This window comes from Terrapene carolina, unplaced genomic scaffold, assembly GCF_002925995.2.
Source record: "Terrapene carolina triunguis isolate 2854851 unplaced genomic scaffold, T_m_triunguis-2.0 Scaffold67, whole genome shotgun sequence".
Taxonomy (NCBI): Eukaryota; Metazoa; Chordata; order Testudines; family Emydidae; genus Terrapene; species Terrapene triunguis.
The window spans coordinates 34,325,271-34,344,924 of NW_020664418.1; the positions used below are offsets into that span (position 1 = coordinate 34,325,271).

Below are 19,654 nucleotides of genomic sequence, written 5' to 3' on the forward strand. Positions count from 1 at the left end.
CTCCTGCACCCCCACCCCGGCCCCAGCCCAGAGCCTGCACCCAGCACCCAAACTCCATCCCAGAGCCCGCACCCCAATCCCCTAGCCCAGACCTCCTCCCCCACCCAAACTCCATCCCAGAGCCTTAGGCAGGTGGGGGTGGAGTTTTGGGGGCGGGTTCTGGGTGGCATGAGTGACATTATTGGCCCACTGGGAGGATTTGAGGACTGGCACTGAGATAAATTGAGTTTGAGACCCCTGCTTTAGATCCTCACATCTAGGCCATGTCAAGATCTTGTCACCTCTTCCTGTAGAATACCTCTAAGATCTGACTTCTCTTCTCCCTCAAAACAGCTACATTTTTCATCCACTTCTGATCTACTGCAACCTCCTCTCCAGCTTTGACATGTCCCTTCTCACCTCACTTATATCCATTCAAAACTGTTGCAAAAATCATTTCTCCGGATTGTCGCTTCGACCACATTACCCGTCTCTTTGCATCCCCGCCCCGCCCCATAGGCTCTCCCATCCCTGCTGCATAAACACAAATTACTAGTCTTTGCTTTTAAAGGTCCTACACAGCTGATCCCTGCCCTATCTCTTACATGCTACTGAGATATCGCATCTGCTCCACCAGTGATGCCAGTCTTCATCACCCATTTGTTTAAGTTTTGAACACACATGCATAGAGAGAGCTCCCAGAAACACTCACAAAGATCACGTCATCCTACTTCAAATCCCTCCTTAAAACCTTCCCTGGCCATTTCCTTTGCCAAAATGCTAATGGTTAGACAGCTGATGTCCTGTTACCTCTGTTTATCAGACTGATCAGTATTGTCTCACTGGTTTCTTGGGTTTCCCCCATCTGTTTGTTGCATCCTTGATTTAGTCCTATGTGGAACACATGATTTGGTTCAAGAGATAACGATAGCTAAATCGCTTGGTAATGGTCACCATAATATAATTAAATTTAACATCCTTGTACAGGGGTGCAGGAAGTAGGGGTTCTGGGGGTACAGTAGCTTGAAGTGGTTTCCATCATATACAAGGTTTACAGTTTTGTTCAATGGCTTTCAGCATCCCCACTATAAAAACTGCTCCGATGCCACTGTCCTTGTAGGGCAGAAAAATACCCCAAAAATCCCACTACAGTAACATTTAACTTAAAAAAGGGAACTACACAAAAATTAGGACGCTTGTTAGACGTAAATTAAAGGAAGCTGTCACATGGTTTAAATGCCTGCAAGCAGCATAGGTGCTATTTAAAAACACTATATTAGAGACTCTGACTCAATGCATACCCCAAATCAAAAAAGACAATAAGAGGACCAAAAGAATGCCACCATGACTCAAAGCAGAATAACGGAGGCTATCAGAGGCAAAAAGGCATCCTTTAAAATTTGGAAGTCAAATCCTATTGAGGGCAATAGGAAGGTGCTCAAACTGGCAGGTGAAGTGTAAGAGTACAAAAAGGCAGGCCAAGAAAGCATTTGAGAAGCAATTTGCAAAAGATGCAAAAACGAACTGTGAGAATTTTTTAAGTACATCAGAAGCAGGAAGCCTCATGAACAGTCACTGGGGCCTCTAGACAACCAAGGTGTTAATGGAGAACTCAAGGAAAACAAAGCCACTGCAGAGAAGCTAAATGAATTCTTTGCATCAATCTTTGCTGCAGAGGATGTAGTGGAGATACCCACATCAGAGCTATCCTTCTTGGCAATAGATCTGAAGAACTGCCCCACACTGATGTGTCAGTAGAAGAAGTTTTAAAACAAACTGATAAATTAAACAGTAATAAGTCACCAGGACCAGATGGTATTCACTCAAGAGTTCTGAAAGAACTCAAATATGAAATTGCAGAACTACTAACTGTAGTACATAACTTATCACTGAAAAAAGCCTCTATACCAGATGACTGGAAGGTAGATAATGTAACACCAATTTTTAAAAAGTGCTCCAGAGGCAATCCTGCCAATTACAGGCCAGGGAGTCTAACTTCAGTTCCAGGCAAATTGGTTGAAACTTCAGCAAAGAACAGAATTATTACACACACAAATAAACATGATTTGTTAGGGAAGAGTCAACACAGCTTTTGTAAAGGGAAGATATGCCTCACCAACGTAATAGATTTCTTTGAGGGAATCAACAAGCATGTGGACAAAGGGGATCCAGTGGATGTAGTGTACTTGAATTTTCAGAAAGCCTTTGACAAGGTCCTTCACCAAAAGCTCTTAAAGGAAACTAACCAGTCATGGGATAAGAGGGGAGGTTCTTTCATGGATCAGTAACTGGTTAAAAGCTAGGAAACAAAGGGTAGGAATAATGGTCAGTTTTCACAATGGAGAGAAGCAAACAATGGGGTCCCTCAAGGATCTGTACTGGGATCTGTGCTGGTCAACATAATCATTAATGATCTGGAAAAGGGAATAAACAGTTATGTGGCAAAGTTCGCAGATGACACAAAATTATTCAAGATAGTTAAGTCATGGGTGGCGGGTGAGCCCCCATTTTGGGGGGGTTAACCCGCTGGCCCTGCCCCTTCCACCCGAGACCCCATCCGCCCGCATGCTGGAGCCCCCCAAAACCCGCCTCTCCATAACAGGAGGAGTCCTGAGGCCCCCCGCCCCGCAACCAGAAGAGCCGCGGATAGCCCACCCCAGCCATCACCCAAGGCCGGCCCTCCCAGCCCCAGCGCTGGGCCAGGCCGCTCGCAGCGCCAGGCCAAGCTGCCTCCCACCCGAGTGCCAGGCAGAGGCGGCAACCCCTCCCCGTCCAAGCTGGCGGCCCCAGTGCCCACTGCTTGCTCGTAGCATCCCTCCTCACTCCCCCGCTCCTGAGGAGAAGTAACGCGGCAAGCAGCAGGGACCTGGAGTGCATGTAGGTAGGTGGCGCAGCAGGGGGGTGGCCTCGGGGAAAGGGCAGGGTCACCGTGGTTCAGGTGTCCCTCGGGGGTGGTTGCGTCAGGGAAGGCAAAGCCTTCCTGGGTCTATTATACCCACCGCCCAAGAGTTAAGTCCAAAGCAGACTGTGAAGAGCTACAGGAGGATTTCACAAAACTGGGTGAGTGGGCAACAAAATGGTAGATGAAAATCAACACTGATAAGTGAAAAGTAATGCATATTATTTTTTCCAATCTCAACTACACATAAATAAAGATGGATTCTAAATTAACTGTTACCACTTAAGAAAGATCTTGGAGTCACTGTAGATTGTTCTCTGAAAATTTCCGCTCAATGAGCAGCAATGGTCAAAAAAGGCTAGGATCTATTAGGAAATGGAAAGAAAAGATGACAGAAAATATCATAATGCCACTTCATAAATCCATGGTGAGCCCACAGCTTGAATACTGTGTCCAGTTCTGTTTGCCCCATCTCAAAAAGGATATAGTGTAACTGGAAAAGTTTCAGAGAAGGGCAACAAAGATGATGAAGGGTATGGAGTGGCTTCCATATAAGGAAAGACTAAAGATTAGGACTGTTCAGCTTAGAAAAGAGATGACTAGGAGGCGATATTATAGGAGGTCTATAAAATGAATGATGGGGGAAAAACTGAATAGAGAAGTGGTATTCACTCCTTTCCCACAATGCAAAAACCAGCATCACCTGATAAAATTAACAGGCAGCAGATTTAATATAAACAAGGAGGAAGTAGTTTTTCCACACAATGCACAATTAACCTGTGGAAATCATTGCCATGGGATGTTGTGCTGGCCAAAAGTATAACTAGATTCAAAAAAGAAATAAGTAAGTTCATGGAGAAGTCCATCAATGGCCAGTAGCAAAGATGGTCAGGGATGCAACCCCATGCTTGGGCAACCCTAAACCTCTGACTTCCAGAAGCAGGGAGGGGATGATGGGGAAGACAACTGCCCTGCTCTGTAAACTCTCCCTGAAACTTTGGTACTTGCCAGGGCTGGAGACAGAATACTGGCCTAGATGGACCATTGGTCTGACCCAGTATGGCAACTCTTATACACTTGTTGTTTGAATTCAGACTTTTATTGTACAGGGTAGGGACTGTCTCTTTGTTCTGTGTTAGTACGGTACATACCACACTGAGGCCCGATCCATGATGGGGACCCCCCAGGTCCAAATTCTTGAATGCATCATTTTGATATATACAGTCAGAGTTCAAAAGCTTTAAAACCAACCTGATTCAAATACTTTAGTGATGGGGGGCTATATAAATATCTACATAAAAATACAGACAATGTATTGTGTTGAAAAAGACTACTCACCATATAAATACCTTTTGTATGAACTTCTCCCCAATGTTATGTAACTAGTTGTTTGTTTTTTTTAAACAAATAATTTTTCTTCTTTTCTCTTTCTTTTATAATAATTAGCTTTAGCTGCCATCATGTTAGTATAACTGACTTGATGACTCAAAATGGCCATTTGGAAGGAGATTGGTGAATGCTTGCCAGCTCTTGTATGTGAAGCAGGCACTTCTAGTAGCACTGCACATGAGGCAATGCAAGGCAGGAGCAGCATAAATGCTGGATATAGAATATCCTGGAGTCTGCCAGGTGACAGTTGCAACATGATCCCAGAGTAGCAACTTCTTCAGATAACCAGGCAGAGCCAGAAGCTATCTAGAATTACTTCTAATTCTGGGGCAGCCACAGTACATTTTGCATGTAATCAGCATTCACTTTTATGAATTGGGGTCTCTTTATCAGTTAAACTACAAACAGGTAAAAATATATAAACATGAGAAATATAAAACAAATGTCCTTTCCACTGTGTTTAGATCAATTTATTTGCTGAACTGTACCTGTAATTTCTGAGATACAGATTCACATTCTGTCATTAGCTGGGGTATAATTTCACCCTGCTTTCGAAGATCCTCCAATTCCTATAAAAACAAACGAACAAAACAAAACAAAAATGGGAAAATTATAACAAACTTCAGTTTAAAAAAAAAAAAAAGTAATGTGAAGCTGTGAAATTACTTTGCACAAGTATATTGTATGCCACGCAACACTGGGATTTAAAATAACTGAAAATAATGTTTTCGCTTTATAAATGGCAGTTGTTAATTTAATAAATTAAATATGATAATATTCATTTTTGCACCACATTTAATCATTTCTTGACTACATAGTTTCTACACCTGAGCATAATCTAATCTCCAGCTAGTTATATTTATGAATTCTCACTACACATAGACACATATTCAATGAGAGAGAGAGAAATCTAAAACGCAATAATGCTAAAAGAGACCTAGCAGACAGCAAATTAGATATGAGTTTGCAATGATATATGGCAGTAAAAAAGGTCACTGGAATTTTGAGCTGTATATGTAAAAACATCACAGAGCACAGAGATAACAGGCCTGAGCATATACATCTAGAGCTCTGAGCAACACCACCTGGGATACTGTCTTCAACTCTGAGCGCCACATTACTAGAATAATATGGACAAACAGAAGGGAGTTAGAAATGAGCAACAAGACAAGTAGGTGGCTGGAGAGATGGATTTAAGAGGAAAGTTATAAAGAGTTTGTTGCTCTGCTAACAGCAAAGGCAGTGGTGACGTGGGGAACATATTTGAAGAATGTAAATACCAAGGGCCGAATCATCCCCCCTCCCTCATTTAAAGCTGAAGAAACGGACTTTCTAGGTGAAAACACCCACAAGGATCTGCTCCTGGAGATTTCCCCTAGAGTCCAGGAGGAGGCAGGCTGCAATCTGTGGAGCAGGCTACAGGATCCACCTCCAAACATGTATTTTATTTCCTCAGATATTCTAAAAAGATAAATAAATAAAGATAAAATGTGTCCAGCCTCGGCAGTCCTGAGTCTAGTCTGATATAGGATAGCCAAGCCATATCACACATCACAAGTAGAGAGGTGGGATATGTGACATCTTCTCTTCCAGGTACTGGTGATCTCACAGCCGAATAAGAGTACATAGGAATACGTACCCCATGCTCTACCATAAAATTGTGCAACAAAAAACATTTCCTCAATATCTCCAGATTCTGTTCCTCCAGGTACAATACCATTTCTCACATTTCAGTTCCCACCCAACTTTTAAAAGAATCTGGTCTATTCCAGAGTGGTTTTTTATTTGCTTCCAAACTTTTTGCCAAAAATACCACCCCACCCAGAAACTGAGCTTTCTTGATGAGTGATTCTATTATCCAGGACATCTCCAATATTTTGTGTGTAATCTTCTCCAACTTTGTGACCATTACTTTACAGCATTAATGTAAAGGGTCAAATTGCTTGTTAGCATGGACTGTTTCTGTCCACCACGTTGAAATCAATTAAAAGCCGCTTCTAATGCAAAAAAGCTGTTAACTGTGACACGGAGGCTCTACTACTCTGTGTCAGCAAGTCTGGTCAGGCCTGACAATCACTGCACCTCCCACTGTGGGGTCATGATATTGATTTAAAAGGTGACATGTAATAGATCATTTGAAATCTAACAGCACAACGGTTATTAAAGTCACCGTGAAAGCTTTGTAACAACTCTGTAGATGAAATTATGTATACTCTCTGATATTATGTCCTGGAAACTAAACCAAGATGACAAAACAGGTTTTTTTATATAAAGGACAATGAAAATATGGCAGCAGATTCCCTGTCAGGAAAGAGGACTCTGACCTGCTGCCTCTGGGCAGCGAGTGGCTAGCCCTGCTGCAGCTTTGTAAGGGGGGTGGGGAGGAGTGACCCTACAAGCATCCCAGGGCCAAAGGACAAGGATTTGTGTTGATATCAGGTGATGAGTTTCAGTTGGCCTGACCAATTCAGTGTTCTCCAACTATGGTTATAATCTGTATCTAAAATGTGTCAAGTAATGTGTCATTGGAAAACTAATAACTCACTGATCATTAATATACTTGTGTGATGGATGTATGCAGTGTTTATTAAGAGTTATGGATCTATGTTGGAATGATTATTAAAATATGTTTAAGCCAGGCATGTCAGGGGGAGTTGGTAAACAAGTCTGTCCTAGTATCAAGGTAACAAATAGGGGAGGAGACAGTATGGCATCTACACCCAGCCCGAGAGAAGCTTGGTCCAGGATTTATTTTTCAAAGAATACACTGCAGAGATTTACTGGTTTATAAAGACAAGGGATCTGAACCTCACATGATAACCAACTGAATCAAATGATTGTAAACAATATCACTGTACTATAAAAGTTTATCAAGTGAGTTATTTTATGAAAGCCTAACATTCTCTGGTGATTAATATCATTGTAAAATGTATGTATTAACACTATATAAGGAATTATGGATACTTATTGATATTAGGCTTTACAGTATATCCACACAAAGGGAGAAACAGGTCTTTCCCAGACAGGAGGGAACATAGCAGCTATTTACCTGTCTCCTATGTAAATTAAGCATGGTGGAATCAAAACAATGGAAGTCTTATACACATGCCGGGGAGTAGCAAGCCCCACAGCATGAGGTCATCCTGCCTCTTTAAATAAGATTGTTGAACTTTGGAAGTTATAAGCAAAGACAGAAGCCATCTTTAGCATCCATCACTAGGTGGACACAAGGGAACAGAACTCTTGCGAGCTGAGAAAGATGGGTCCTTCTACCAAAGAGGGGTTGAAGTCTCTGGGAGCTGAATTATAGAAACCTGCTTAGGCAAAAATCTTTCACCAAGGAAGACAAGGGAAGCCAGCATCTTGTACTTCTGTAAAAGGTCCTGACTGAAGGAAAGTCAGCCCTGGCTGAAAAGAAGCCCTGGTGACAGAAACAATATTGAACAAAGCCTGTACTTTGCTAGTTTAAGTTTTTAGAGTTTTAGGTGCATATTTTCACTTTTTTTTATTTGCTTGTGACCCTTTCCAAATTTATTCCTTTTACTTGGCATCAGTTAACCTATGTCTTGTTGTTAATAAATTCGCTTTATTTTTACCATAAATTAACTCAGTGCTGTGTTTGAAAGAAAGGTGAATTTACCTCAGTTAATTTAATAAGCTGTAATGTGCTTTTGTCTCTTTAAAGGAGAAATAAACATTATTTCTCTGAGCTGTCCAGGAGAGGGCTAGATACTTCAAGGCGCACACAGTTTGGGGGAAATTCGGGACTAGGAGTGTGATGGGGTCACCTTGTTGGTTGTAAGCAAGGCTGGTGGAAGCCAGAGGGGGCTGCGGGGTGGTAGACAGGTTGGGGTCAGAGCTGCTAACCAGGGCTGTATAGCACACAGACACTTAGGGTGTCACCTGCATACTTGTAGGTTGGCTGTGAGCATCTGAGGCTGGAAGCTACAGCAGCAAAGCATTGTGAGGCATCCAAGGGTTACAGGGCAAGTAGTGACAAATCCTTACTGATCTGGATTACACCCCAGAACTCTGAGACAGTAACCTCCTGTGTTTATTCTGAGAAGAGAATCCCCATACATCTTTAAGCATTCTGATGCCTTGTATAGATCTGTGGCTTATATTTCTTTTTCCCAAAGCCTCTGCGTCTCTTTCCATCCTTTCATTTTTCTCTCCTCCCTTTACTGTTCCCCAAATGGACAGAATTTCAGAGGTGCGTCTTTCATGGCTGCATTGTGAGCAGGCTCCACGCTGGTTTGCCTTGCAAAGCCCAAAGCAGCTTACGGTGGTTTAGAGCTAATCAGAAATCCACTACTGTAAGAAACAGTCTGAAATCAGGCTGGGGGTGCAGTTCATTCTCAAAAATGAATGGAAGCTAGGTCTGTAATATTCATGAGTCAATCATTTTTCTGGTTGATTTGGTGTCTGGAGAATGTGAACCTCAAGGAAAATGCTAGCACAAAGTGGGGGTTATTACATATGCTATTAGAGCAGAAAGGTTGGGGAAAAAAGCATGACATTTTCCTTTGAAACTTGGTGCTGAAAACTACATTATATTTTTAACTGTGCATCAAAATCCATCTCCCTAACCTATCTCCTTGTACCATCTTAAAACTCCTTAATAGCACTGCTCTTTAGGAGCACCAGCTGAGAAGTTATAATGGCACTAGGCAAGCTTCACTACACCTGCTGTCTGCATTTGCTCTTGAGTCGGCACAGAACATTTGGTTTCTACTGGGGGGGAGGGAGAGAACCTCAAAGATTCCATTATTTCCTCCCCCCAGTCAGGGACTATAAGTTTCCAACATTATTCGCCTTAGCAAAATGAATACCCTCTAAGCTAAGATGAGAGATTTAGGAATTGTGAATGAATCTGTTAGTAACATCCTCTAATCTTAATCTCCATCTTGGACTTAATTCCTAAAATCAGAAGGTGTGGGTGGCAAAATAGTAAAATATAAGATTCCACTGAAAGAGAGCCTCACCTGTCTTAACAAAGATACTAAATTCTCTTGTAAGGGATGTCTTTTTACTGACAAGCACCTTAAAGTAAACAGCTCCCCTCCTCCCATATGGTAAAGGGGGGACTGAGAGCAGTGATTCTGAGATTCTATTTTCAACTCACTTGCTGTGTGATTTTAGGCAAGGCAATGAACCTCTCCAGCTCATTTCACCCATCTGTAAAATGAGAATACTCCTACTTACCTGTCTCAGCAGGTGTTATGCTGTTTAACCAATTAATGGTTTTAAGAGGCACGGAGATCCTCAGAAGTGTGAAGTATCATTTTTGTTAACAACAATTGTCAAACTCAAAAGCCAAATCAGATTAAAAATTCAGAACCTACAGTGTTGTAAACAAGCGATTAGGGGACATGACTGGAGATCTAAAGAGTCTTACAGCAGCTAGAAAGAGCAGTAACTTTAAACGCTGGGCTCCCTTTGCCTGTGGTGACACACTGTATGTGTTGCTGTGTGTAGTGAAAAGCAGATGGGCCCACTCTGACTTTAAAGAATTTGTGCCATTTCTAAGTTTATTTTACTTACTAGTTCTTTGTCTTGAAGTTCTGATTCCAGTTCCTGGAGGCGACTGTTCAGCTGTGCATTTCTTTCCTTCTCTTTATTTATTTCATTGCATTGTTCTTCTAGCTCTTCAATCTTTAAAAAAAGATCATAGCAAACTCCAATTCGCTGCAAATCTAGGGGCAGATCCTCAGCTGGTGTAAACCGTTCCAGCTCCACTGGAATCAATGGAGGTACGACAATTCACGTCAGTTGAGGATCTCCCCCCCTAGAGTATACCAGTTAGTACAACAGATCAAAGTTACCATTGTTATATTTAAAATTACAAACAACAAAGTAACCCATTTACACACATACTAGGCAGCCTCACAGGATGCATTTATTGTATCTCACGTAGTGCCTTATGTAATTACATGGGACTCTGCAAAGCACTGGAATGTCATAATAAGTAATGAGGAGCAATGGATGGGATACATTCGCACTTCCATTTTTATGCAAGTATGAGCCAATAATCGATGGTTTTTTTTTTTTAAATATGGTATGAGGAAGTAAGCTCTCTGGAGTTCCCAACATCATCTCCTCAAGGCCTGTCTATTATTCCAGCAGGAATAAGAGGGCTGGATATAGCATTAAAACTTAGCCAGAAGGATTACTACAGTGTGACAGATGGTGCTTTGTTCTCTCAGACAGGGAATGAGCTTGCTGATTCTATACTTCTTCTAGCCACCTCTGGACTCAGATCTTGTGTGCTGCGCTGCTCCTAGGCCACCAGGCTCTCTCATTAATGTATTTTTCTCAGTGTTGGGTTACTCTGGGATTGTACTTGGCATCATTTTAAGGTAGACCAAAACTGGCTAACCCAATTAACACAGGAGAAAGAATTTCCCAGCACCCCATACTGGTGCAGCACCAATGCCTATTGAGAAACCTACTTGAGAGAAGAAACAAAGAAGAATCTCTCTCTCTGCAGGAAGATCAATGACATTGTATGCAGACAGGGGGGCTATATGAACCACAGAAAGCATCTGACTGTTGGGCTATAGGTACCTTAACCACTGCGTCAGAATAAAGAAGCTTTTTGTGAACCTGCTAATTTTTGACTACACTTAGAGAGAAGTGGCACATTCGCACCTGGTCATGTCAACGAAAGCAACTTTCCTATGTAACATTACACAAAAGCAAACATTGAGTAAATAATTTATGTTGCATGCTATGCTATTTAACTGTAATCTACTATTTCGATCAGCTATTTCTCCCTTATACATAAAAGAAACCTTCACTGCTAGCCTTAACAATGAACTATTAACTCTTTGCTCTAGGAACCAGATTTATCTAACAACCTAATATTACCTTGATGCTAACAATTAGTGCCAGGCAATCCTGACACCCAGCATGGGTTAAGTGGTAGTCTAAATACAGTGAAAGCTTGTTGTGAAGCACTGATTTACTCTATGGGAATTATCTCCACATTCTGACAGTGACGTCCCCAAACTGCACACAAACAGATATACAATTTCCATCTTGCAAAACAGAGTGAATTCCAATAGGCATTTTAGTGCCCTGACAGACAGGTAAGTCAGGTTACATCTGTCTATCAGTGGCACTCCCACAAGCTATAGCATTCTTCACTGGGAGCCAAATGGCATGCAAAAAGGAATGAAAGTCATACCTACCCCCTGAAAACAATAGAAAATCAAAAATCACTTGCAATCTGCGCTATACATTGAATGCCCCAGAGATCTGTATAAGTGAAAGGCAAAAACAGCAGCAACAACAGCCCCGGCTTTTTGGAAAGTAGCTTAAGATCAATAGGCTGAAATTATCACTACAAGCAGTATTCACGGAAACTGAATTCCACTGTATTCAGCAGACTTGTACCAGTGCGTGGGCCAATTACAAGCTTTTGATAGATAGCACCATATTATTTTAGTGACAGTACAAGCTACTGTTCTAAGCCAGGGTTTTTAAAAATCTAAATTTACATCTCCCAAGTGTTCTCTCTTGTGGTTATCATTCGATCCCTGTACTACAGTGCTGTGAAATTACATGCTCGGTAAGGAAGGGAAAAAGGCTTTTGGCAACGATCTCCAACAGGCTTATGGAGTGGAAATACGCGGCTTTTAAGCTGGTGGGCCTGATTCTCAGCCTGGCTCCTCCTCCTCCTCCCTTTTTGTGCTTACAGTATTGTGGGTCCAACTCATGTCATCACTTAGCTGTCTGATTTTGAGATTTAATTAGCATTATTGACAGGGTTAAATCAGCCACCTTACCACAATGAGTGAGCTCAAGGCATCAATATACTATAGCTAAATAACTTATGAGAAGAGTACACTATGGTCATCGTCTTCATTGGAGTTCTCTTTCCTTGCATCCTACCCAACAGCATGGACAGACAATATTATAGCTCCACCAACCAGCGACCATGGAATCTTGGGTGATAGGCAAGTCCCAGCCCCCTATTGGCTCCCAGTTCTTTGCCTCCTGCATGCTGGAAGCAAGAAGTAGCCATCTCAGTCTCCTCTACTCCATTCTTCCTCTCTTTTTACTTTCTAGCACAAGAAAATACAACGAAGCAGCAGAGAAGCCGGGATAGACAGAGAAGAACAACACATGAGTACAAAAGAGATGCCATTGCCGTCTCTGTTCTGCCTAGGCTGAGAGAAGAGGCGCATCGGAAAAGGTTTAATATTAAGGATTTTTAAAGCTTAATTAATAATATTACAATAAATATATATTTGAAAATGATCATTCAAAGAGTTTGGGTCTGGATTTTATAACTGGTGGGAACCTGAACTTTGTTTTTTGCTTCTGACCTTTGGTGCTGCTGCTGACTGCCCTCCTCTGCTTTGTTCTGTGCTCGGCTGCAGAGTCCTCAGTAGCTTTTGATTAGTATTTGGACAGCCTAGTACTGCTGGTTATGTTTGTAAATATCATACAGCATGGGCTGTTTGTGAGGACATTGGCTTGGGGCAAGGAAAGAGAAATAGGAGAGGAGTCCCCAAGCCAGGGTTCTCTGGCATTTCAAATGGTGCCCTGGGGTTCATTTTATTCTGTCTAACCCACTCATGTTACCTTGTTCCTGAGTTGATCATTCTCTTCCTTGCATTCTGAAAACTGTTTTTTCCAGTGCTCTACACTGGCAGCAGATTCTTGGAGTGCAGAGGTCAGTCTGGCATTGCTCTCCCTCAGAGTCTGCAGCTCTGTTTCCCATTTCTTTACATTGGAAGAACTGAAAACAACAGGCTAGAGTTAGATTCACTAATGCTTTAGTTCCATTTAGTACTCTGTGAGAACACCTGATTGCAACAGTGGGTGGCAAGCTGAATTAGATACAGTATCCTACTGGAATGACCACTGCACATTGACCCTGTCAGAGAATATCGGACCTGCTCAAGTGTATAGATCACTTGTCTCTAATGAACAGTCCACAGACAATACAAGTCCTAAAGCTACTACATCTAGCATAATAGATGCTCCATTAATTCAAGAAGGAGGAGCTTGTGCTTTTGGAATCAAAAGTACTATTGTCAGTGCCAGATGTGAGGTTTAGTTTAGATGTGTGGTGTTTACAGTCATGGATTTTTACAGCATTCTTTACTTCCTGTCCTAAGTTGTACTGAATTGTAGCTGTGAATTGTTAAACAATGGCTGCCTTTCAGGTGGTACCTACACGTAGTGTACATATCAGTTTATAAAGCATGTTGGGATCTTTCAGGATGAAAGATAATACTATAGTATTTTATACAGTAAGCCAAGAAAAATATATATACTCTGTAGGTAAAATACTTTCACTTCTTTTGTTTGATTTTAAATATCTATATAGCTATAAAATATTACTGTTGAAGAACTAAATGTCCCCGGACCTTCCAAGCTCCTGAAGTAAAGGGTGAGTGATGTGCCTTTTAAAGAGGTGAGGGACAATGGATGGAGGAAACTGAAAGCTCCCAGTATCTAGCCTGTAGAAGTGACTACAGACACTAGGAATAAAAAAAAATATCCCATTAAAAATTAAAAGGAGGATTGATGTATTTCACCTGTCAGGAATGGTTTAGATAATATTTAGTCCTGCCATAAGTGCAGGGGACTGGACTAGATGACCTCTCAAGGTCCCTTCCAGTTCTATGATTCATACACACTGTACACAACCTTGAAAAGGATCAATCCTATTCAACTTATTCATTAATAATCTGGAGAAAGGGGTAAACAGTGGGGTGGCAAAGTTTGCAGATGATACTAAACTGCTCAAGATAGTTAAGACCAAAGCAGACTGTGAAGAACCTCAAAAAGATCTCACAAAACTAAGTGATTGGGCAACAAAATGGCAAATGAAATTTAATGTGGATAAATGTAAAGTATTGCACATTGGAAAAAATAATCCCAACTATACATATAAGATGATTGGGGGCTAATTTAGCTACAACTAATCAGGAAAGAGATCTTGGAGTCATCGTGGATAGTTCTCTGAAGACGTCCACGCAGTGTGCTGCGGCAGTCAAAAAAGCGAACAGGATGTTAGGAATCATTAAAAAAGGGATAGAGAACAAGATGGAGAATATCTTATTGCCCTTATATAAATCCATGGTATGCCCACATCTTGAATACTGCGTACAGATGTGGTCTCCTCATCTCAAAAAAGATATACTGGCATTAGAAAAAGATCAGAGAATGGCAACTAAAATGATTAGGGGTTTGGAACGGGTCCCATATGAGGAGAGATTAAAAAGGCTAGGACTTTTCAGCTTGGAAAAGAGGAGACTAAGGCGGGATATGATAGAGATATATAAAATCACAAGTGGCATGGAGAAAGTGAATAAGGAAAACTTATTTACTTGTTCCCATAATATAAGAACTAGGGACCATCATATGAAATAAATGGGCAGCAGGTTTAAAACAAATAAAAGGAAGTTCTTCTTCACACAGTGCACAGTCAACCTGTGGAACTCCTTGCCTGAGGAGGTTGTGAAGGCTAGGACTATAACAGGGTTTAAAAGAGAACAAGATAAATTCATGGAGGTTAAGTACATTAATGGCTATTAGCCAGGATGGGTAAGGAATGGTGTCTCTAGCCTCTGTTTGTCAGAGGGTGGAGATGGATGGCAGGAGAGAGATCACTTGATCATTACCTGTTAGGTTCACTCCCTCTGGGGCTCCTGGCATTGGCCACTGTCGGTAGACAGGAGACTAGGTTGAATGGACCTATGGTCTGACTCAGTATGGCCATTCTTATGTTCTTATATAACCTTTGAATTGCTTATCACAGGGGTCAGCAACCTTCAGCACGCAGCCCATCTGGGTAATCCACTGGCGGGCTGTGAGACATTTTGTTTAAGTTGACCTTCTGCAAGCATGGCCCACCGCAGTTCCCAGTGGCCATGGTTTGCTGTTCCCGGCCAATGGGAGCTGCGGGAAGTGGCGGTCAGCACCCCAATGGGAGCTGCGGCGGGCTGTGCCTGTGGACGGTCAACATAAACAAAATGTCTCACAGCCCGCCAGCAGATTACCCTGATGGGCCACGTGCTGAAGGTTACTGACCCCTGGCCTAATGTATCATATGGCTTATATTGCTTTAAAAAAAAAAAAAAAAAAAAACACTTTTAAAAAAGCAACTTGTGACCCTGATATTTTTTTCCTTTTCACTCATGGGCATATTCATATGCTAGAGGCAGATGTGGCAAATAAGTTCCAAGAAGAGAATTACGGCATATTAATGTCACTGCTTAGCACATTCCAACTTTTTATTTTACTAGGGCTACAAATTACAGTGATCTGCCTTTTCAAATAATTTATTAAATCAAATGGTACAAAATGTGATTTCAAGGCATATAGGGCACATTTTTAAAGTGGTGCACAAAGTTTTTTTAGAAAGCTACATAAAGTTACATTTTTTTCATTAATTTTTTTATGATGAACTAATCTCTCCTGTGATTTTACATACCCTCACCTGTTTTCACAGATAAAGTACACCCACTGAAACCAAAAGAAGAGAAAATTGGCTTCACACAATATCAGCAGTAATTGCTCCCCTATGGCCTAAATGTTATCTGCATCGCCACGCTGATGGTTGGCAATGTGATCTGGTATCACTAGCATAAAAGATTTTACCTCATCATGCACCAAATCAGAAAGAAACAAAGTGTTAAATCTCCCAATTTGACAAAAGAAGTACCTACTAAAGTCAGCTCATTCAATCATCTAATATGTGGTTTTAAATTGATGCAATAACATTTGAATAATTTCTGCTAATACTATTAGCCTAGATATTATAAGCTATGAGTATTTAATATTCAGTAGTCTAAATTGTATAAGCAAACCTTTGATGATTTATTAATGTAAGAGAAAAATATATACATTTTAAACCTTTAAAGAGGAGACATTTTAGCAGTATATCAAAACTCCTCCTAATCTGTCAGCAATTTAAAGTTCACGTGAAAAAAAGCTTTTTTTTAGGAACACAAGAAAATTAGAAATGAATGAAAAGGTTTGAGAGCCACATGCAGTTCACTCTGGTATGTGTATGCCCCTGTGATGGGGCACCTGCCCCACACTGGGCTCTAAAGGGTTAATAAAGCCCTAGGGAGGCTGCGCAGGAGCCAGCCAATCAGAGAAGGGCTGAAGGGAGCAGCCAAGCAGGGCCAAGCAGGACCCTATAAAAAGGGAGCTATAAGGCAGAGAAGGGCAGTTCTCTGCTGGGAGCCCAGGGAGGAAGGACTGTGTCTCTGTAGGGCTGAGAGACCTGCCAGCACCCTGGACAGAGCAGTGCTACTAGCAGGGACCAGAGGAGTGAGAGACATCTTCTGGCTGGCTGCTGGGGTTTTTAGGCTGAGGTCCTGAGGCAAGGGCAAAGAGGATGCTGGGGCCACAAGGAAGTGGCCAGACAATTCATTGTAGTAGTCACTAAGGGAAGTGGCTGAACAGCGGACTGCAGGTTCCCGGAGGGCTGTGTCGCTGAAGAGGACACCACAGTCCTTGGAGAGACGTAGGTCCTAGAGCAGGAGTGACGGCGGTGAGGCACCACCCAAAGAGGGCACACTAACATGCAGACCTAATTCCCATGACAGCCAGCAGGAGGTGCCAGAGTGGTGAGTGAACCCTGTTACAGCCCCTTATTGCTATAGGAATAACACATGACTGTATGTGCTATGCTAAAATAGGACATTGATTATTTTTATTTCCGTTTACAATAACGTGGGTAATAGGCAGGCAATAACACAGATCCCACTACCACTTTTTTTTAATCGCCTTCCAATTTTTTATATAAGTTGTTACTGTATCTACCTTGGTATTTGCCTTTTAACAAGTATAATAATTAGGTCAGATAGCTGATTCCTTATTGAGCCATCCCTGGATATGTATATGTAACCACCCCCGAAGAGTTACTGCACAGGCATTCAATGCAATTTAGATATTACAAGAGATTCACCTTTGGGCTAGAGCAATTTTCAGTTTGTCATTCTCACTTTTCAGATGTGCATCAGCAGAGCCACCATGAGATGCCTTCTCGTCATCTGTTCCATTTATGCTGGATGCCCGAGTAGAAGATGGTGTTTCACGTCCAGATTCCTGCAGCACAATCCACAAATTAGTGTCAACATAAAATCGTGGAAATGTAGGGCTGGAAGGGACCTCAAGCGTTTATCAAGTCCAGGCCCCTGTGCTGAGGCAGGACCACATAAACATAGACCATCCCTCACAGGTGTTTGTCCAACCTGTTCTTAAAAATCTTCAATGAGGGGGATTCCGCAATCCCCTTGGAAGCCTATTCCAGAGCTTAACTACCCTTATAGTTAGAAAGTTTGTCCTAGTAACTGACCTAAGTCTCCCTCGCTGTAGAGTATGTCCATTACTTCTTCTCCTGCCTTTAGTGGACATGGAGAACAATTGATCTCTGAGTCTATCCTCTTTATAACAGCCCTTAACATATTTGAAGACTCATCAGACCCCTCTTCAATCTTCTTTTTCAAGAGTAAGCGTGCCCAGTGTGACCCAGAAACCTCTTGGTGCCAACTGGCAGAGGGCATAAGGATGTTTATAGAGTTTTACCAGGATCCCCTGTGGCAGATGTATGTATATACAAATTTACCAGAAGGTGGCATGTGAGGTATATACCAAGAACCAAGAGCCCACGGGTCATCATCATAATTGTGAAATATATGTATGCATAATGTTTAAGGAATTATGTATCGGTACTGAAAATTTTCATCGTAAGGTATGTGAGTTAAAGCATGTCACCAGAAGGTGATAAACAAGCTTCTGTCATGTAGGAGGGAAAAAAAGACGTTTATCTCTCTCTGGCTGCTCATGCGTCTATTCTGTATTGTCTGCTTTGCAGTGGAGGCCTATTTGCATTACTGAGCCTGATGCTAAGCAGAAGATTGCAGATTCAACAAGAGAGGAAAGCTGCAGGAAAAAACAAAAAAAGCATGAGGGTATCCCGTTTACAAGTAAAGACAATGGGCATAAGTGAGGTACATTCCAGATCCTTCATCAAGGAGACAAACTGTCAGCGTGTTGTGCCTTGTGAAAGGAGGGTCATGGCCAACCTGGTTGGAAAATACTGCAAAGACTTTGGATGAACTAAATTTAATTAGACAGAACAGTATCTCGGTAGTTAAGTCTAGGATTTAAAATGCACGTTATGATTTTATTTTACATGCAACTATTTGTTTCCAATATTTTACTTGCTACTTCTCAAATCTCTGTACTTCGTGAAGTAAATTCTTACTAGTTTTCACTATAAACGTTATTTAAGTGCTGTGTGTCAAATCGAGTGGTGACCTGAAGGGAAGCTAGTAAGCTGGTGTGGACTGCTTCGTTGGGAGCAGCAAATCTGTGAATCCTGTGTGTAGTAGACCAGCGGCTGGTCACTCCAGGCGCACTCTCGGAGAGCTATAGGATTAGAGTGTGCCTAACCGGAAGAGAAAGAGCAGAGCCTGTGTTGCCCATGGCCTCTGGAGTTGGGGAGCGGACCCCAGCAGGCACAGACAAGCCTGCCCCACGCTAAGGGCAGGTAGTAATGAGGAGCTTTGCAATCCTGGGAACCCCCGGGGAAGTGTGTCTCCGTTTTTTTAAAACTTTTCCTCATATATCAGGCTTTCTAACCCATTTATTATTTTTGTTGCTGTCCTCTGGACTCTCTCCAATTTATCCACATCCTTCCTGAAGTGTGGTGCCCAGAACAGCACACAGCACTCCAGCTGTGCCTCAGCAGTGTCAAGTAGAGTGGGACAATTACCTCCCAGGTCTTACAAATGATACTCCTGTTAATGTACCCTAGAATGATATTAGCCTTTTTTGCAACTGCATCACAGTTTTGACTCATTCAATTTGTGACCTACTGTAACCCCCAGAATCCGCACTACCACCTAGCCAGTTATTCCCCATTTTGAAGTTGTGCATTTAATTTTTCCTTCCCAACTGTAGTAGTTGGCACTTCTCTTTAGTGAATTTCATCTTGTTGATTTTATACAAATTCTTCAATTTGTCAAGGTCATTTTCAATTCTAGTCCTGTCCTCCAAAGTGCTTGCAACCCCTCTCAGCTTGATGTCATCTGCAAATTTTAGAAGCCTACTCTCCACTCCATTATCCAAGTAACTAATGAAAATACTGAATAGTACCAGACCCAGGGGGAACCCACTAGAAATGCCCTCCCAGTTTGACAGCAAACTACTGATAACTACCTCTGTGAACAGTCTTTCAACCAGCTGTGCACCTTATACTAATTTTATCTAGACCACATTTCCCTAGTTTGCTTATGAGCATGTTAAAAGCCATACTAAAATCAAGATAAATAACATCTACTTCTTCCCCCCATCTACTAGGCCAGTAACCCTGTCAAAGAAGGAAATTAGGTGGTTTGGCATGATTAG

General features: G+C 41.8%; 1 protein-coding gene across 1 annotated transcript in view; it reads right to left on the bottom strand.

Annotated features, from left to right (window-relative positions):
* The window catches only part of HOMER2 (homer scaffold protein 2), a 63,872-nt gene that overhangs the window by 7,070 nt on the left and 37,148 nt on the right, over window positions 1-19,654 (bottom strand). Inside the window, exons 4-7 of the mRNA XM_026648552.1 lie at window positions 17,208-17,347; window positions 12,860-13,016; window positions 9,812-9,922; window positions 4,756-4,836 (exon numbers count right to left, since the gene is read on the bottom strand). Coding sequence (XP_026504337.1) covers window positions 4,756-4,836; window positions 9,812-9,922; window positions 12,860-13,016; window positions 17,208-17,347 — 489 coding nt within the window. The remainder of the gene's footprint in view (window positions 1-4,755; window positions 4,837-9,811; window positions 9,923-12,859; window positions 13,017-17,207; window positions 17,348-19,654) is intronic.